At 37.4% G+C, this 17,267-nt stretch overlaps 2 protein-coding genes and 1 pseudogene across 2 annotated transcripts; 2 read left to right on the top strand and 1 right to left on the bottom strand.

The window, feature by feature from the left end:
* Positions 1-8,717: 8,717 nt before the first annotated feature.
* On the top strand, positions 8,718-11,210 carry LOC148770572 (uncharacterized). Its single transcript, XM_088817909.1, has 2 exons — positions 8,718-9,876; positions 10,708-11,210. The coding sequence occupies exons 1-2, from the start codon at positions 8,718-8,720 to the stop codon at positions 11,208-11,210; spliced, it is 1,662 nt and encodes a 553-aa protein (XP_088674035.1).
* A 48-nt stretch (positions 11,211-11,258) lies between these two features.
* On the top strand, positions 11,259-12,005 carry LOC148770571 (secreted RxLR effector protein 161 pseudogene; annotated as a pseudogene).
* Positions 12,006-15,072: 3,067 nt separating this feature from the next.
* On the bottom strand, positions 15,073-16,257 carry LOC105972121 (subtilisin-like protease 4). Its single transcript, XM_012997063.1, has one exon. The coding sequence runs from the start codon at positions 16,255-16,257 to the stop codon at positions 15,073-15,075; it is 1,185 nt and encodes a 394-aa protein (XP_012852517.1).
* Between the last annotated feature and the right edge of the window lie 1,010 nt (positions 16,258-17,267).

Genomic DNA, 17,267 nt, shown 5'->3' with positions numbered 1-17,267 from the left:
ATATCGGCTAATTGAAGAGTTATAGCCGTCGGTTCAATCTCACATAACCCAAGATTCTTATAAGTGGAATAAGTCATAAGATTAATGCTAGCGCCTAAATCAATGAGTGATCTAACATTTTTACCACCTATAGTACAACGAATAGTAAACTTACTTGGATCGCCGAGTTTTTGTGGAAGGGGCTGTGTAAGAATTGCACTTCATTGCTCCGTGAGTTGGATCATCTCGTTCCCTTCCGATTTCTTCCCCTTTGTCACGAGGTCCTTGAGGAATTTCACCCACTTTGGCATCTTTTGAAGTGCTTCGATAAAAGGGATATGTATGTGAATTTCCTTCAACTTGTCCAAAAATCCATGGTATTAGGCATCGAGCTTATTCTTTAGAAATTTTTGAGGATATGGAATCAGAGGGGCTCGTGAAATCGGTTACCCCAAGGAATTCAAAGGGAAATTCCAAAACTCCAAAAATCCTCCTGCCTTATTGGCTTCGCTATTTGACCGGTCTGACGCCCGCATGTATTTATTTCTAGCGATTCGCTCCAAAAGTTCATATGCTTCGTCATAGGTCAAACTCATGAACTTTCCTCCAGATGCAGAGCCGAGCACCGCCCTCGAGTTATATTGCAATCCATTGTAGAATATTTGCAGCTGGCGCCACTCTTGAAGTCCGTGATTCGGGCATCTTCGAATTAGTTGTTTAAATGTCTTTCAGTAGTTCAAACTCTCAACAATCATAGAATTGTAATGATGTTTGTAATCTTAGGATGTTTGAACTACCGAAAGACATTTAACAAAAAAAATGAAGAAACTCAAAATGACAAAAATAAAAGGTTTTATTTAGAAAATTAAAAAAATCTAAACAATTAGATGTTTTGGAGAAAAAAATATAAATACCAAAATTTCCCAAGTAAAATTGACTGAAAATGGTAAAAATATGCAGTGAAAAATACCTCGATTCAAGAAAAGAAGATAAGAATCTTGGTTAGTGCAACTCGTGAATAAAGAGAAGATCGAAAGGAGAAGAGTAGCCACGTATACCCATATTTCCTACCTTGCACCAAAGAGCCCAACAAGTGAAAGCCAAAAAGTCCCAATGAAAAATGAGAAGATCGAAAGGAGAAGAGTAGCCACTTATACCCATATTTTTCATATATATATATATATATATATATATATATATATATATATATATATATATATATATATATATATATATATGCTTTAACAGGGGTATTTTCGTCATATTTGGAATAAAATGTAACAGTAATTGGGGGGGGGGGGGGGGGTGTATTTATGGATGGTAAGGGGGGTATATGATACAAAGTTCACAGTACAGGGGTGTTTTTGTATTTAACCTTTATTTTAATTTGTTTTTACTTTAATCACTAAATCTTTTATTTCTAGGATTTTATTTCGAACCATATGTGAGATTTCTGATCCCTTTTCTATGATTTTATGCAATTTTTTATTTCGGATGATTTCTTCTGCTTGTTTTATTAAGTGCATGAAACTAGCCATTTTAGGTGGTTTTCTGTTATTGTTAATCGCATGAATCGGAAGATCGGGATAATAATTAGAACTGTGGTTAGAAGAGTCTTTGTGGTATTAACATATGAATATAGTTATTCTCTTAGGTAGCCATTATTGAGATATGTGCTTCATGATGTGTTCTAGAATTAATTGTGTAGGAATACAACAATTGAATCTAGAGTATTAGAATCGTAATACACGCGGAAGCGGGTTATGATTAATTTAGCATCTCAGGTTAGTAATCCGATTTAATAACTTGCATAATTGAAGGAATTGAGGAATTAATAATCACATAGGGTGAAGAATAAAATCCCAGGCTTGCTTTCTCTGATTAATCTTCGTTTTTAATTGTTTTCCTGCTCTTGTCTTTTTAATTTGCTTTAATTTAATTTAGTTTAATTTAGAATAATTGCTCAACTTCCGACTGTGTAGGGTGGGCTTGATCATAATTGATAGAATTTAGCGTCTCGAATTAAATAATTAAATATTCTCTGTGGGGTCGATATTCGGACTTAATTGTCCACTATATTACTTGTACGATACGTGCACTTGCGTGTAGGAATTTCAGCCAACAAGTTTTTGGCACCGTTGCCGGGGATCGAACTCGGGGCACCCGCGTGATAAGAATTAGATGTTTGTTTAGCTTTCGATTCAACAAAACTTAGAAACGAATTATTGCTAGGAACCACACTTTGTGCATTACTTTTGTTGAATGTTTTGTCTTTTAAATTTGGAATTAATTTATGTTAGATGGTGGAAAAACATTTTTATGTGCTTTATATGTTTTAGATTGCATGCCGTAGGATTTGTTTTCTTTTTAGTTGTTCTCGTTTATTTTATTGTTTTCTTTTTGAAAAAAAAAATGTTTGAGTTGAATGCATCGATGAATTGATGAAGAACGATGGACAATGTTTGATGATGAAATTGCTTGCTTTGTTGTAGCTATACTTGAATTTTGGTGATATTTTCAAATTAATTTATGAGTGAGTCATTGTTGATAATCATGAATTATGTGTTGCTTTTGTTGAAAATTTTATTTTTTAAACGTGGAGTTAATTTATGCCATATCATATGATGTTCGGTTAATTTATTTTATTTTTTAAATGTGGAGTATTGAGTCGTTGAGTGATTTAAGATGTGATTTGGGCCTTTTTTGAACCGTTTGAGCCTTTCAAGCCTACCATAACATATTTATCATTAGACCCTTGATTGTGTCTTGGAGAAACGGTGTTCTTTCTTTTAGCCGAAATAAAGTGGGTAGATTAGATGGAGATTTCTTGATAAATTATCCCTTGGAGCTTGATTGGAAATTTGCAACGTTTTTCTTCTTCTCAAAAAAAAAAAAAAAAAAAAAAGAAAAAAGAAAAGAAAGAAAGAAAAAAAGAAAGAAAGAAGAAGAGAACTAGAAGGGAAAAGGGGGACATGCACAAATATTCGAATAAAAACTCGAACCATACATCAAGAGCAAAAGTGGAGACTTTTGAAGTCTTGAGAATCGAGGAGGATAATAAGTCCTTAAAGGTGAATAAGCTATTCCAAAAAGCCAAATCTTCAAATCTCGGCAAAGATACCTCGATTCAAGAAAAAGAAGATAAGAATCTTGGTTAGTGAAGCTCTTTATTCAATAATGAGAAGATCCCAATAGCTCAATTATTCGATATTAGCGGAGTAGAGAAATTCGGTGAGTCATTGGAGTCGAATATTCTTATGTAAGTATAAATTTTATCTATTTTCAAATTACAAATATTGAATGCTAGAAGCGATAACATGATTTTTGGTTCTTGGCAGTGATAAGCAATTAACTTTATTTGAATTTTAAGCTTGTGAATTTTCGAGAAGTGCCATGACAATTGTAAGTTCTGAAAACATGAAGTTGACCATATTAACCTATGTAATGAGATGCATTTATTGATTTTGTTGTTTTGCAAGTTGTGAGATATTGCTTGAGGAAAAGCAAAAGTTCAAGTTTGGTGGTGCAGATTTTACACTCAATACGTTTACTTTACGTTTAGTTGAATATTCCTCGTGGGGTCGATATCCGGACTTAATTCTTCACTATATTACTTGTACGATACGTGCACTTGTGCGTAGGTATTTCCCACCAATAGTGTGAGAATGATAAAAGGGTAAGTAGATGGGTGCATGTGTGGGTGCATAAGTGTCATGGTTTTTACAAGGTAAACATATGTTGGAAACTCTTTCGAAGTTACGGTAAATAACCGGGGTACGACGAGTCGGTACCGTAGGGCTTAGGGGTAGTTTGATTGCATGTAGATATGCGGGCTTGTAAAATATGAGGTTATTTATCGGGAACTTAATTTGATTATTCCAAAGGGATTCCCGATGATTTTCTCATGTCATGCATGTCTTGTTATGGTATTGAAGATATATGGTTATAAAAGTGAGACAATCTCACTCTATGGTCTTGGGATCATAGGGTTATAAAGATGAGACCTCACTCTATAATCTTAAATACGAATGTCAAGGCATAGGGTTATAAAGGTGGGATATTCTCATTCTATGGTCTCCGATCATAGGGCTATAAAAGTGGGAATTTATCTCACTCTATGCGCTTGAAAAAGGAACAACGAAGAAGAGAGCCGGCGAAAAAGGAAGTGTATGATTGATTTATTTATGTTGTATGTATATGTATAATAAAAAATAATAATATGTATATATGTATGCTCTATGTGTTTTGTGTATTCGATAATACTTCAAGTTTCTCATTGAGTCCTCAAAGGCTCATATAGGCATTGTATGTTTGTAGGTATACCTGATTTGGATCCCGATGAGTGAAGTTGAAATCGAGCTTGAGAAATCGGGAAGAGATCATATGGAGGGGATGTGGATTGTGTTGGCTCTTAACCTAGCTATGTGGTTCTATTTGTATAATATGCTTGTAAAAACTTTTGATACAGTTTTAGGTATTTACTATCGATCGCTTCCTCCGATCGATGGGAATTATTAAAATACAATATGTGTAATAGTAAGTAGGATTACCATATTTTGGAACACGTAATCGGTAGTCTGTAGTATTTTGTAAACAAAAGCGAATTTCACCAACTCTATGCATATATGCTTTTCGGCTAGTAATTCTCTGTGTTTTGACTCGATGTTTGTAAATTAGTTTTATGTATGTTATCTTTAGAGAAAATAATGAAATTTTGTGCTTCTCTGCATCTCTCTGTGCTGATCAGTTTTATAGGTCTTTTGCATAAATTCGATAAGTAATTATTAGTTATGAATTATTTCTCACCACTGCACTAAAACAGGGCCAGTCTAGTGTTTGTGCCATTTTATTAGGAATGCATTAGGAAATTTTAAAACACCCTCTCCTATTCTGGATTTTAATTTAAGTGTTTGTGCCATTTTATTTATTTCTCTCTAATGGTTAAGTATCTTTCTAAACTGCTATAAGTGAGTGATGTAGACTTATGTTGGAAGGTATGGTAATAATTTGGAGTCATGTGCATGAATATTTTAAGAGTAATTAATTTTTAAAGTTGCTCCACTGAATCTGTTCGAATTTTTATTAAGTTCCTCATGCCTAGTTATTTTCTAGTCTTGCATGTAGCATGTATTTGTGCTAATTGATTTATTAGGGTTTATTAAAGTGTGCTCTCTCTCCATGTGATTGAAAAGAAAAAAAAATGACTTAAATTTAGATCCACAATAATAATTTCTAAAAGTCTTCCGCTGAGATTACATATAATAAGAGTAATCGTGAGAGGGGTGCCACGCATTGGGTGGTATCAAAGCACGATCCCGGAAATCTCCATTGAACTAAAGATCTTCACGATTCTCGACGACTTCAACTAAACACTGAGGCAGGTATATATATTTTATGTGAAATCTTTATGACTAATGTGAATTTTTTCTATATGTTTAAAGTAATAACATGTCGGGAACAAGAATTCGAGCTCAAAATGACGCTAACGAGCCACACAATCAATCTTGTACCATTTAAGACCTCATCGCCCTCATCCGAGTACAAAATGAACAAATCAACCGCCTTGTTAACCTCCAAAGACAAAACCCTCCTCCACCTCTAGCATCTCGAAATACAACCCCACAAGCCATCTAAGAGCGATTCTTATAAAGTCTCAATATTCAATATGAAATTCAATGATGTGTCGTATGGTAATCAATTTGACGATTTATGGTCATCATATCGGCAACGAGAACCAGAGAAGTGTTGGGAATCGGACACGTGTACACAGCGGAAAGCAAAAATTTTATATGAAAAACAAGTTTAATCATATAAACAAGTAGTCAATAATCACAATTAATTGCGTACCTTCATGCTTCCAGCGAAAATTAAAGTACAACATGCATATAATTAATTCGATAAGTAAATCAAGTAGCATGCTCGCAATAAATCACGAATCATACATCAAGAATCACATATATTGAAATTCATGAAAAATCATACTGCGAGTATCAACGTTTTATTTAATCTTATTAAAATTAATACCTAATTAAAAATAGATCCGAAAAATACATCTCAAAGCGTGAGGCGAGTTCTCGGATTGAAGCTAACTGCCACAGAAACCAATCTGTGCAGTCGGGAGCAACGGCGGCAAAGCGGCGACAACGGACATGCAGGCAACGGCGGCGCGTGAGATTCACGCGCAGTCTTCGGGCGGAGCGTGAGGGCGCGTGCGGCGGCAGTTCGACGGTGGCGTTCCGGCAATTCGACTCCTTCGTCTTTCTCCTCTCGGATTTCACCTCGTATACCGAATTCAACTGAAACATGACACTAGACACGTAAAAGTCAGAATAAAACAGAAGAATAATTTAAAGGAAGAATCGACGGCGCGTGGGAGCCGATTTCCGGTGACGACAACGACGGTGGAGCGGCGGAGATGGCATTGGACGAAAGTTTGAGCGGCTAGGGTTTGTTGTGTGTGTTGTGTTGTACAAGACCTATAAATCTTGTATTTATAGTGTCTTGTATAAAATCCCTAACGGGCTTAAGTTGGACCAGGCCCAACAACTTAAGTTCGTTAGTCTTTCTTCGCTCGTTTCTCATAAACCAATGATTAGAAAATTATAACAATTATATTTTCGGAATCATTGAAACGTCCTTGTCATTACGAATGCCAATTCTCGATTTTCAATTTTTAAAACTGGAAATCCTAATTCATAGGACCTTCTAAATTTGGAAGCTTCCCAATTTAGAAAGTTCACTAAGATGTTCGTCTGTTCTTTCCTTTTCTTATTTTCATTTATAATTCCCAATTACGAATGTTAGACTCAATCATATTGACTTCTAATTATGCAAAGATCAAACATTTTTATCTTTGACCATTTATTCAAAGAACTCGAGTGCACGAGCAGTGTGACCCTCGATGGTTCAGGTGTAAGCTAGCCGTGGATCCACAACTCTTTGTGGTTTGTAGTTGTTTTATAGTTGTTTTACAGTTAGCTTAATCTAGAATTTCGCCAAAACATAGTGAATAGGGTTATCACTAATTTTCTTAAAAGATTGGACATACCTAGGGGTAGTTCCCAAATGAGGGATTTTCGTTAATTTTTCCAATTATGTACTCAAAATATAAGATTTTAATCTACAAAAGCACAAAATGAATGTGAAACAATCAAATTTATACGATGAAAACTCCATTATGATGCCAAATATATATAATCAGATTTTATTCCAAGATGCATTGACTTGAAATATCATCCAACAAATAGTATTATCAATACTTCTCAAATACCTCTCCCTCAAAGATGGAAAGCAACAATTGGGATCCTAACCGAACGCTTAGCCGATTTCCAGAGAATATACCCATGACGAGAATCAAACGTGTCGCCGACATATTCCGTTCCCCAAAAACTGACTTCGTATGTCGATTTCTCGTTCATCCGAGGGAAATTAAGTGTCTCGGGTTTCACAATCACGCTAATGCCATGTGGCGCAACAACCTCAACGTTGTAACTCGAAACAGCCACTCCTGTTGGGAAAATTGGTTAAAAATTGAGTCATGAACAATTTTTATCAATGTTATTGTACGGTCTAATTGATTATATAAATGAACTTTGGATTAGAACCAATTTTGTGGTGAATGAAAAATTACTAGTCCAAAATATAAGGAAAGTGGGATTTTGAGTTATCCCACATTGGAAAAGTAGAGAAGTATTGAGCTGTATATATATCAAAATATTGGGACAAAGGGTCACGCCTTTTGGGCATTCAACTTTGTTTGGGAGAAAGGCCTATATGTTATGTGTACGTACGGACGGATCGGATCGGATCGGATTTGGATTTGGGCTCGGGCCCAAATCACTAGATTATTTTTTTTGGGCCAAAAACATTAGGTCATGGGCTTTTAAACCATTGGGCCCTTATTACTCGAAGCCCATCTCGATTGGTCTGACTGGTTTGAATTGGTGCGGCCGAACCAATGCAAACCATTCGGCTCAACTCGAAATGGTGCAACCACTCCCATTCGGCTCAACTCGAAATGGTGCAACCATTCAAATGTACCTTTTTGCTCCTAAGGACACTACTTTTCGAACCTTATAAATAGACCCTAACTTTCCCAGAATTCCTCACTTCAATCCGAAATAAGCTTACTGCATATTAAGCCTACCCTTCACAGATTCTCTCGAAAAGTTCTACACAAAGTACAGTTCGTCGTACTTGGGATTTGGAGTGCTCATATTCCAAGCCTTGCCGTTGTATCTTGGGAGACGATTTCCATTTAATCCGTTAGCACCGTTGCGGGGAAATTTCGTCTTAAGGACAGAGTCAACTCGCCTCGGCAAATTTAGGTTCATAGCAGATTATTTTTCCAACAATCTTAAGATGAAAGTTTTCAATCTGCAAGATGGCCGAAGGAGACAAACAACAACAACAACAACAACAACAACAACAACAACAACAACAACAACAACAACCTGCCGGAAAACCAAGATGTTGATCCACCAACCCAAGGAGTGCAGCCGCCAAATGTTACTGTTCCTCCCCCAAACGGTGTTGTTCCACCTCCGGTTCTTCCACCAACATTTCGTCCAACCCCATACCCTCCTGTCGTCGCTCATGGAGAAAAATCGGAGAAGTTCAAAGGTATCGATTTCAAACGTTGGCAACATAAATTGCTCTTTTACCTCACCACTATCAACTTGGCTGTTTTCGTTACGGAAACACCTCCCGCTGTGCCTAATGCCAACGCTACCTTGGAAATGAGAGTTGCGTGGGATGCTTGGTTTCATTCCGACTTCTTGTTTCGGAACCACATCTTGAATGCTCTAGATGATTCACTATACAATGTGTATAGTGCTATCAAAACCGCTAAGGAACTGTGGGAGTCCTTAGAAAAGAAGTACAAAACCGAAGATGCCGGGTTGAAGAAATTCATCGTCGGGAAGTTTTTGGACTTCAAAATGGTGGACAGCAAGACTCTTATGAGCCAAGTCCAAGAGTTGCAACTCATCATGCATGATATTCATGCCGAAGGAATGAGATTGAGTGAATCCTTTCAAGTTGCTGCAATGATCGAAAAGCTACCACCGCTTTGGAAGGATTTCAAGAATTATCTCAAGCACAAACGCAAGGAAATGGGGCTTGAAGATCTTATCGTGAGGCTAAGGATTGAAGAAGACAATCGAAAGACCGAGTCCAAAACCGGCAAGCAGCAAATGGAGGCTAAAGCACACCTTATGGAACCAAACATGCAAGTTAGCAAGAAAAGGAAGGCTCAAGGAAGTGCTAGTGGCGGTGGAAATGGAAGCAACAACGGCAAAGGAAAATGGAAGCCAAAGAAGTTCAAGTTCAATGGAACGTGTCACAATTGCGGCAAGCCAAATCACATGGCAAAGGACTGTCGTCAACCCAAGAGGCAAGCTAACATGGTCGAAGACAAAAGTGTTCCTATCGACATGTCCGATCTCAACCTATGTGCCGTAGTCTTTGAAGCTAACTTGGTGGACAATCCCAAGGAATGGTGGCTCGATACGGGTGCAACTCGCCACATATGCTCCAACAAGGTGTCGTTCTCCTCCTACACTCGAATCAACGGTCAAAAGGTGTTCATGGGAAACTCTGCCACCTCGGACATTGTAGGCATAGGAAAGGTTATTTTGAAGCTCACCTCCGGGAAGGAGCTCACTTTGGTTAATGTACTGCACGTTCCGGATATCCGTAAAAATTTAATTTCCGGAACGCTGCTCACTAAGGCTGGTTTTAAGTTAGTTCTTGAGGCTGAGAAATTAATTCTCACCAAGAATGGTTGTTTTATAGGGAAAGACTATGTTGATAACGGCCTTGTTAAGATGAATGTAATGACACTTGTTCACAAGCTTGATGATAATAAAATTACTAATTCTATGTACTTGATAGAGTGTTCTAAATTATGGCATGTTAGATTAGGACATGTGAATTTTAAAACACTCAAAAAGTTAGTAGACTTAGAACTACTACCTCATCTTAAATTCGATTCTCAAAAGAAATGTGAAACTTGTGTAGAAGCAAAAATGACTAAATTGTCATTTAATTCTGTTGAAAGAACAACGGAACCTCTAGATTTAATTCACAGTGATATTTGTGATTTAAAATTTGTGCAAACTAGAGGAGGAAAGAAATACTTTATTACATTTATTGACGATTGCACTAAATATCGTTATGTGTTTTTGCTAAGAAGCAAAGACGAGGCCTTGGAAGCTTTTAAAAGCTATAAAGTTGAAGTGGAAAATCAACTTGGAAGGAAAATTAAAATGATTCGAAGTGATAGAGGTGGAGAATATGGTGCTCCATTTGATGAATTTTGTTCGCAAACCGGCATTATTCATCAAACTACGGCACCTTACTCACCCCAATCAAATGGTGTTGCTGAACGCAAAAATCGGACTCTTAAAGAAATGATGAATGCAATGTTGATAAATTCGGGTTTACCTCAGAATTTGTGGGGGGAAGCACTCCTCTAAGCAAATCATATTCTTAATAAGATTCCGCACCGAGAAAAGAAAGAAACCCCTTATGAATTATGGAAAGGTCACAAGCCGTCCTATAAATATTTAAAAGTGTGGGGGTGTTTGGTTAAGGTACAAGTACCCAAACCAAAACAAATAAAAATTGGGCCTAAAACTGTTGATTGCATCTTTATTGGCTACGCAAACAATAGTAGTGCATATCGATGTTTAATACACAAGTCTGATGTTCTTGATATGAATGAAGGCACAATCATTGAATCAAGAAATGTTGCATTTTTTGAGGATAGATTTCCCTATAAAGAAAAATCAGCAACGGGTTCTCACAAAAGAACATATGAAACTGCTAATGATGGGTTTCAAAGTGGTGAAGAACCTAGACGAAGCACTAGGGCAAAAATTGCTAAGTCCTTTGGACCGGAATTCCTAACATATACTATGGAAAATGATCCAAGGACCATAAAAGAAGCTTTATCCACTCCCGAAGCGCCGCTTTGGAAAGAAGCAATCAATAGTGAAATTGATTCGATTATGCAAAATCATACGTGGGTATTGGTTGATCTACCTCCGGGAAATAAACCGTTGGGCTGTAAATGGATTCTCAAAAGAAAGTATAAAGCCGATGGCTCGATTGATAAATACAAGGCAAGATTAGTAGTAAAAGGATTTAGACAAAAGGAAGGTCTAGATTTCTTTGATACTTATTCGCCCGTAACGAGAATCACATCAATTAGAGTAATCACGAGATAATCAAATGAATTTGTGCTTATATGTCTCTATGTGGATGACATGTTAATTATGGGCAGTAATCACGAGATAATCGTGAAAACTAAGAAAATGTTATCGACACATTTTGACATGAAAGATATGGGTCTAGCCGATGTAATTTTGGGAGTAAAAATTATCAAAAATGACAATGGACTAGTTCTCACTCAATCTCATTATATTGAGAAAGTACTACGAAAATTTAAAATGTTTGATAGTCCACCTGCTACGACCCCAATCGATTTGAAAATTCACTTAGCCAAAAATCGTGGAGAACCAGTGGATCAATTGGAATATTCTCAAATCATAGGCAGTCTAATGTACGTCATGAACTGCACTCGTCCGGATATTGCTCATTCGGTTAGTAAATTAAGTAGATTTACAAGCAATCCTGGAAATGACCATTGGAATGCATTAACTAGAGTACTTAGATACTTGAAATATACTCTTGATTTTGGTTTGCATTTTACACGATATCCATCTGTACTAGAAGGATACAGTGATGCGTATTGGATATCCGATACTAAAGATTCTAAATCCACAAGTGGTTATGTTTTCACTATAGGTGGAGCTGCTGTGTCATGGAAATCTACAAAGCAAACATGTATAGCTCGATCCACAATGGAATCGGAGTTCATAGCTTTAGATAAAACAGGAGAAGAAGCGGAATGGCTTCGTAATTTCCTAGAAGATATTCTGTGTTGGAATAAACCAGTGCCGGAAATATTGATTCATTGCGATAGTCAATCAGCAATTGGAAGGGCACAAAGCAGCATGTAAAATGGTAAGTCTAGACACATTCGTCGCCGACATAATACCATAAGGCAATTGATCTCAAATGGAATAATTTCTATAGACTATGTAAAGTCTAAAGACAACTTAGCGGATCCGTTGACTAAATGTTTACCAAGAGATCAACTACAATGCCTATCTAGGGGAATGGGATTAAAACCCATAAATTAAGGACAATCTTAGTGGTAACCCAACCATGCTGACTGGAGATCCCAAGAACTGGTTCAAAAGGGACAACTAAGCTAAGAAAGTTCAGTCGAGCACTAAGGAACTCATTCCTAACTCATTCCCGCGAAAGATAATAGTGCTACCTGCAGAAAGGGTAAAGGATAAGCTAACGCTTTTAATGATTCCAAAACCTTATAATAAAAGGTGAGGTATTGGCAGGATACCTTTAATAGGAGATCACCTATGTAAGTGTATGAAGTGAGTGCCGCTTCAAAAAGAAAAACTTGACAAACACTTATGACTCCAAGATGTGTGTCCATGGCCAAAACGGACACAATCATGAGAACTAAGGAAATGTGAGAATAATATTGTGTGGGTTGCATTGTCTTAGTTTACACGAACGGCTGACAATTCAAGACATCGCGTTCACTACTCAGCCTAGTAAATCCGATGTAACTCCACTACGGAAGGTTCAAAGCTATATGCTACCTATCCCGATGCAATACTATTCGTGGGAACTCTAGAGAGAATCGACGCCCTCGTTTTCATTCATGTGGGGGATTGTTGGGAAAATTGGTTAAAAATTGAGTCATGAACAATTTTTATCAATGTTATTGTACGGTCTAATTGATTATATAAATGAACTTTGGATTAGAACCAATTTTGTGGTGAATGAAAAATTACTAGTCCAAAATATAAGGAAAGTGGGATTTTGAGTTATCCCACATTGGAAAAGTAGAGAAGTATTGAGCTGTATATATATCAAAATATTGGGACAAAGGGTCACGCCTTTTGGGCATTCAACTTTGTTTGGGAGAAAGGCCTATATGTTATGTGTTTCAAATCGTGCCTGCACGCGCGCGCGCGCCGCCACCGCCGTCCGTCCGTCCGACCGGCCGGCCGGCTCGGCTTGCTCGTTCGTTCGTACGTACGGTGTTGGCCGAAAACCTACACGCAAGTGCACGTATCGTACAAGTAATATAGTGGACAATTAAGTCCGGATATCGAACCCACATGGAATATTTAATTATCTAATCCTAGACGCTAAATTCTACCAATTATTATCAAGCCCACCCTACACAGTCGAATTTTAGAAAGAATTAACTAAATTAAACTAAATTAAAAACAAACAAAAACAAGAAAGCAATTTAAATCGAAGATTTATCAGAGTAAACAAACCTAGGATTTTATTCTTCCCCCTATGTGATTATTACTCCCCCAATTCCTTCAATTATGCAAGTAATTAACCTGGATTATTAACCTGAGATGCTAAATTAACCATAACCCGCTTCCGCGTGTATTACGATTCTAATACGCTAGATTCAATTACTATATTCCTATGCAATCAATTCTAGAACACAACATTAAACACAAATCTCAATAATGGCTACCTAAGAGATTAACTATATTCCTATGTTAATACCACAAAGGCTCTTCTACCACAGTTCTAATTATTAACCCGATCTTCCGATTCATACGATTAACAATAACATAAAAGCGCATAAAGTGGCCAGTTTCATGAACTTAATCAAACAAGTAGAAGAAATAATCCGAAATTAAAACTTGCATAAAATCATAGAATTGGGTTCGTAAATCCCACATAGGGTTCCAAATAAAATCCTAGAAATAAAGACTTAGCTACTCGTAATTCTTATGATAAATAAAATAAAATAAATAAATTAAATAAGAAAAACTATGCTTGAATCTTCGTTGATCTTCTTTGCTCTTGAATTTGCGTCCAAAGATGGATCCCTAATTGTGTGCTTGACTTGGTCTTATATAGGGTGGAAAACTTGGGGAAGAAGGTAGTTTCCTTGTGCAATTAGGATTCCTTTACTGCGTTTTTTCGTCATCTCGGACGGCTGTCCCGAATTTTGCACTAAAACTGGGACGGCCGTCTCACAACCAGAGACTGCTTCTGGTTCTCAGACGGGGGTCCCACAATTTGAACTAAAACTCGGACGGGGGTCCGAGCTTTAAATCTTCATAATTTTGATTTTTTCACTTTTGGCCCATATTTTCTCCAAAATTGCAGTTTGGACCCCATACTTTTCCAATTCCTCAATTTTTACCTAAAATACAATAAATCAACTTTTTAAGCACCAATTATCATTAAAACACACCAAAAGCTCAAATAAAAAGGTACGATAAAGTGTAAAAATATACACTTAACACACCCCCAAACTTGAACTTTTGCTTGTCCTCAAGCAAAATCTACCAATAAGCAAATAACTCAACGATAACATCTCATCACATAGATCAATGATCAACTTCACGTTTTCAGAACTTGTAATTATAATGACAATTCTTAGGCATTCGCAAGCTCAAAATTCAACAACACTTAGTCACTCACCATTACCAAAAACCACAATTCATACAATTGCTTCAAGCATCCAATATTTGCAAATTAAAGATAGAAAGAATTTATACTTACATGCATATGCTTGACTCCAAATACTCACCAAATTATTCTACTCTACTAATATCGAACATTAAGCTATTGGGATCATTGGGGCTTTGTGGCTTTCAATTGTTAGGCTCTTTGGTTCGAGGTAGGAAATATGGGTATGTGTGGCTATTCTTCTTGAATTTAGGTGATTACGCCAAAATTTGAAAGATAGGCGTTTGAAACAATGAATTCACCTCTACGGACTTTAATAAATTCGATTTTCAAAAGTTCAAAAGTCTCCACTTTTGCTTTTGAGGCAATGGATCGAGTTTTCAAAAATAATTCAACAACTAGTCCTTATTTCTCCCTTATAGTTCAAAAGTCTCGTACTTGGGATTTGGAGTGCTCCTATTCCAAGCCTTGCCGTTGTATCTTGGGAGACGATTTCTATTTAATCCGTTAGCACCGTTGCGGGGAAATTTCGTCTTAAGGACAGAGTCAACTCGCCTCGACAAATTTACGTTCATAGCAGATTATTTTTCCAACAACATTAGTGACCGTCCTCGTAAAAGTCTGACTAGGCGATCCTAACCGAATTGCAAACGAAGGATAATTCAACTGCCCTTTGTGAATTATCGGCACCGCCGAGCAATGCGCTCTACGTAGCAAGATCTTGCTTACCTCCCTACTCGTGTAATTCAAGCCGCACAAGTAAGGGATATATTCGTCAGGGGCGATATCGTAAATAAGCGCCGGATCGCTCGCCCGTGCAGGGTTGACATGGCCCGCACCGATAACGAAAAAATCGGCCAGGAAATGCTCTTCGTCCATTATTGGGTGGTTCTCGCGATCCATGACGTCAGCAGAAGTCATGATCGCCGATTTGATGGCGGCGGGCGACCAATCGGGATGCGAGCTCTTGATCAATGCCGCCACGCCGTTCAGGTGAGGGCACGACACCGAAGTACCCGAGATCATTTTGAAATGATTACTTCTCGTGTTATTACTTGCGACGAGATTCGGCTTTAGGATTCCCTGGCTTTCGTAATTCGGTCCCCTGGCAGAAAAGTTAGCCACCGTCGGAGTTTTTCTATCGCTGAATATCGTTCCTTTGAATTCGATTGTTGCTGTTGGAGTAGATGTCAAATTCAAATAAGACAAGATCGTTAGTCCATCTTCATAGTTCACGTTTGTTGCCGGAATGGCGTAAACGTCCGCGGATGTGGTGAATCCCTGATAGTCCATGTTCATCAGAATCATGGCGGCCCCACCGGCATCTTTCACCCGTTGACCCTGTTCGGTTCGTCTACTTCTTGTCGACTCGATACGACACAAAACGATATTTCCTTTGACAATACTCGTGTCATTTAGCGACTCTGCATCGCAGAAACTAGCAGCGAAATCGCCGTTCATTCCGGGGTAAAGCAGACGTAGTTGTGGTGGCAGAGGCGGAGAATCGAGCTGAAACACCGATTCGCCGTTAAGTTCTACATTGTTCCCTAACACAGTTGTTCCCCTCAAGCTCCTGTCTGTTATGCTGGCGCCGACTGTTAGAATCCATGGGGCTCCGTTCACTACAGTGGTATGAGCAGGGCCGTCGTTCCCGGCAGAGCAAATGACCGAAATACCCCTCCGCACCGCGCTTAACGCGCCGAGCGCGAGGTTATCTTCGTAAAAGCGCATCGAACGTCTGCCGAAAGAGATCGAAATTGTAGTGTTTTTTGGGTGTTAATTTGGTTGCGAAACCGGAGAACACATTGCGGTAGGAATATACAATTCATAGTGTTTGATCGGTTTCGGAAGCTAAAGTTGTCGGCAAGAACGAATTGTACCATGTTTCTAAGTACTCTTGGGATTGATGAGATAACATTTGGCTATCTGGTAAATCAACATGAACAATGTAAGTTTGTAAGGAGAAACAATTTGCAGTTGCTGAAGATAACTGGATAATGAGGACAAAGAACAAATTTAGAAATGGGACTATGTAATTTATGTTTGTTATGTATGATAAGAAGAAACTAGGATATCTTATGAAGGAGGACTGATTGTGGTGTGTATATAGTTGTGAGATTATTAATCTAAAATGCTGAAAAAAGGCAATCTTGCAAGATTAATGGTAAGGTGGATATCTCATATTGGAATGTGATTTTTGTATTCGTTCATTTCGATCTGAATTATTTCAATTTTATAGTAATTATTTATTTTGATGTCAGATTTCAATTTTTTTTAATTTGTTTCTGAATATTTTTGGACAGGAAGTAGAAGTATATACTATATAGTACCAAGAAATTCAATTTTTCTTACAATTTTAGTTCTTGAAAATATTTCAAAAACCCCTTTCCAAAAATGTTTTTATAAGATTCATGTTGGCTTAATCCCACTTTGCACCCTCAAATGTAGCATTTTGGCACTTTGTACCCTTGAAAATAGTAATTGCACTTTGCACCTTCGAAACACTATAATTATTCACAATTCACCCTGAATTGAAAATTTTGAGAATTTTTATTTCCATATATTTAGTAAGGGTATTTTTGACAGAATAGGAATAATAAACTTAATTAAAATTGAGAATTATAACTTGGATTTACCCAAATACTGATAAGTGTTCATTTTGCATGATTTTCACTTATCAATTCTTCAAGTTTTGGTCTTCGTTCGTCCGAGTTTTCGGCTTTATTTTATATATTATGTTG

Source organism: Erythranthe guttata, chromosome 5, assembly GCF_056151865.1.
Source record: "Erythranthe guttata isolate IM_541 chromosome 5, IM_541, whole genome shotgun sequence".
Taxonomy (NCBI): domain Eukaryota; kingdom Viridiplantae; phylum Streptophyta; class Magnoliopsida; order Lamiales; family Phrymaceae; genus Erythranthe; species Erythranthe guttata.
This window is presented reverse-complemented; position numbering and strand designations above follow the sequence as displayed.

Coding starts and splice junctions, on each gene's coding strand:
- LOC148770572 (XM_088817909.1), top strand. CDS start 8,718: ATGAGAGTTGCGTGGGATGCTTGGTTTCATTCCGACTTCTTGTTTCGG. Junction 9,877..10,707: donor TTCTATGTACTTGATAGAGT/GTTCTAAATTAT, acceptor ATATGAATGAAG/GCACAATCATTGAATCAAGA.
- LOC105972121 (XM_012997063.1), bottom strand. CDS start 16,257: ATGCGCTTTTACGAAGATAACCTCGCGCTCGGCGCGTTAAGCGCGGTG.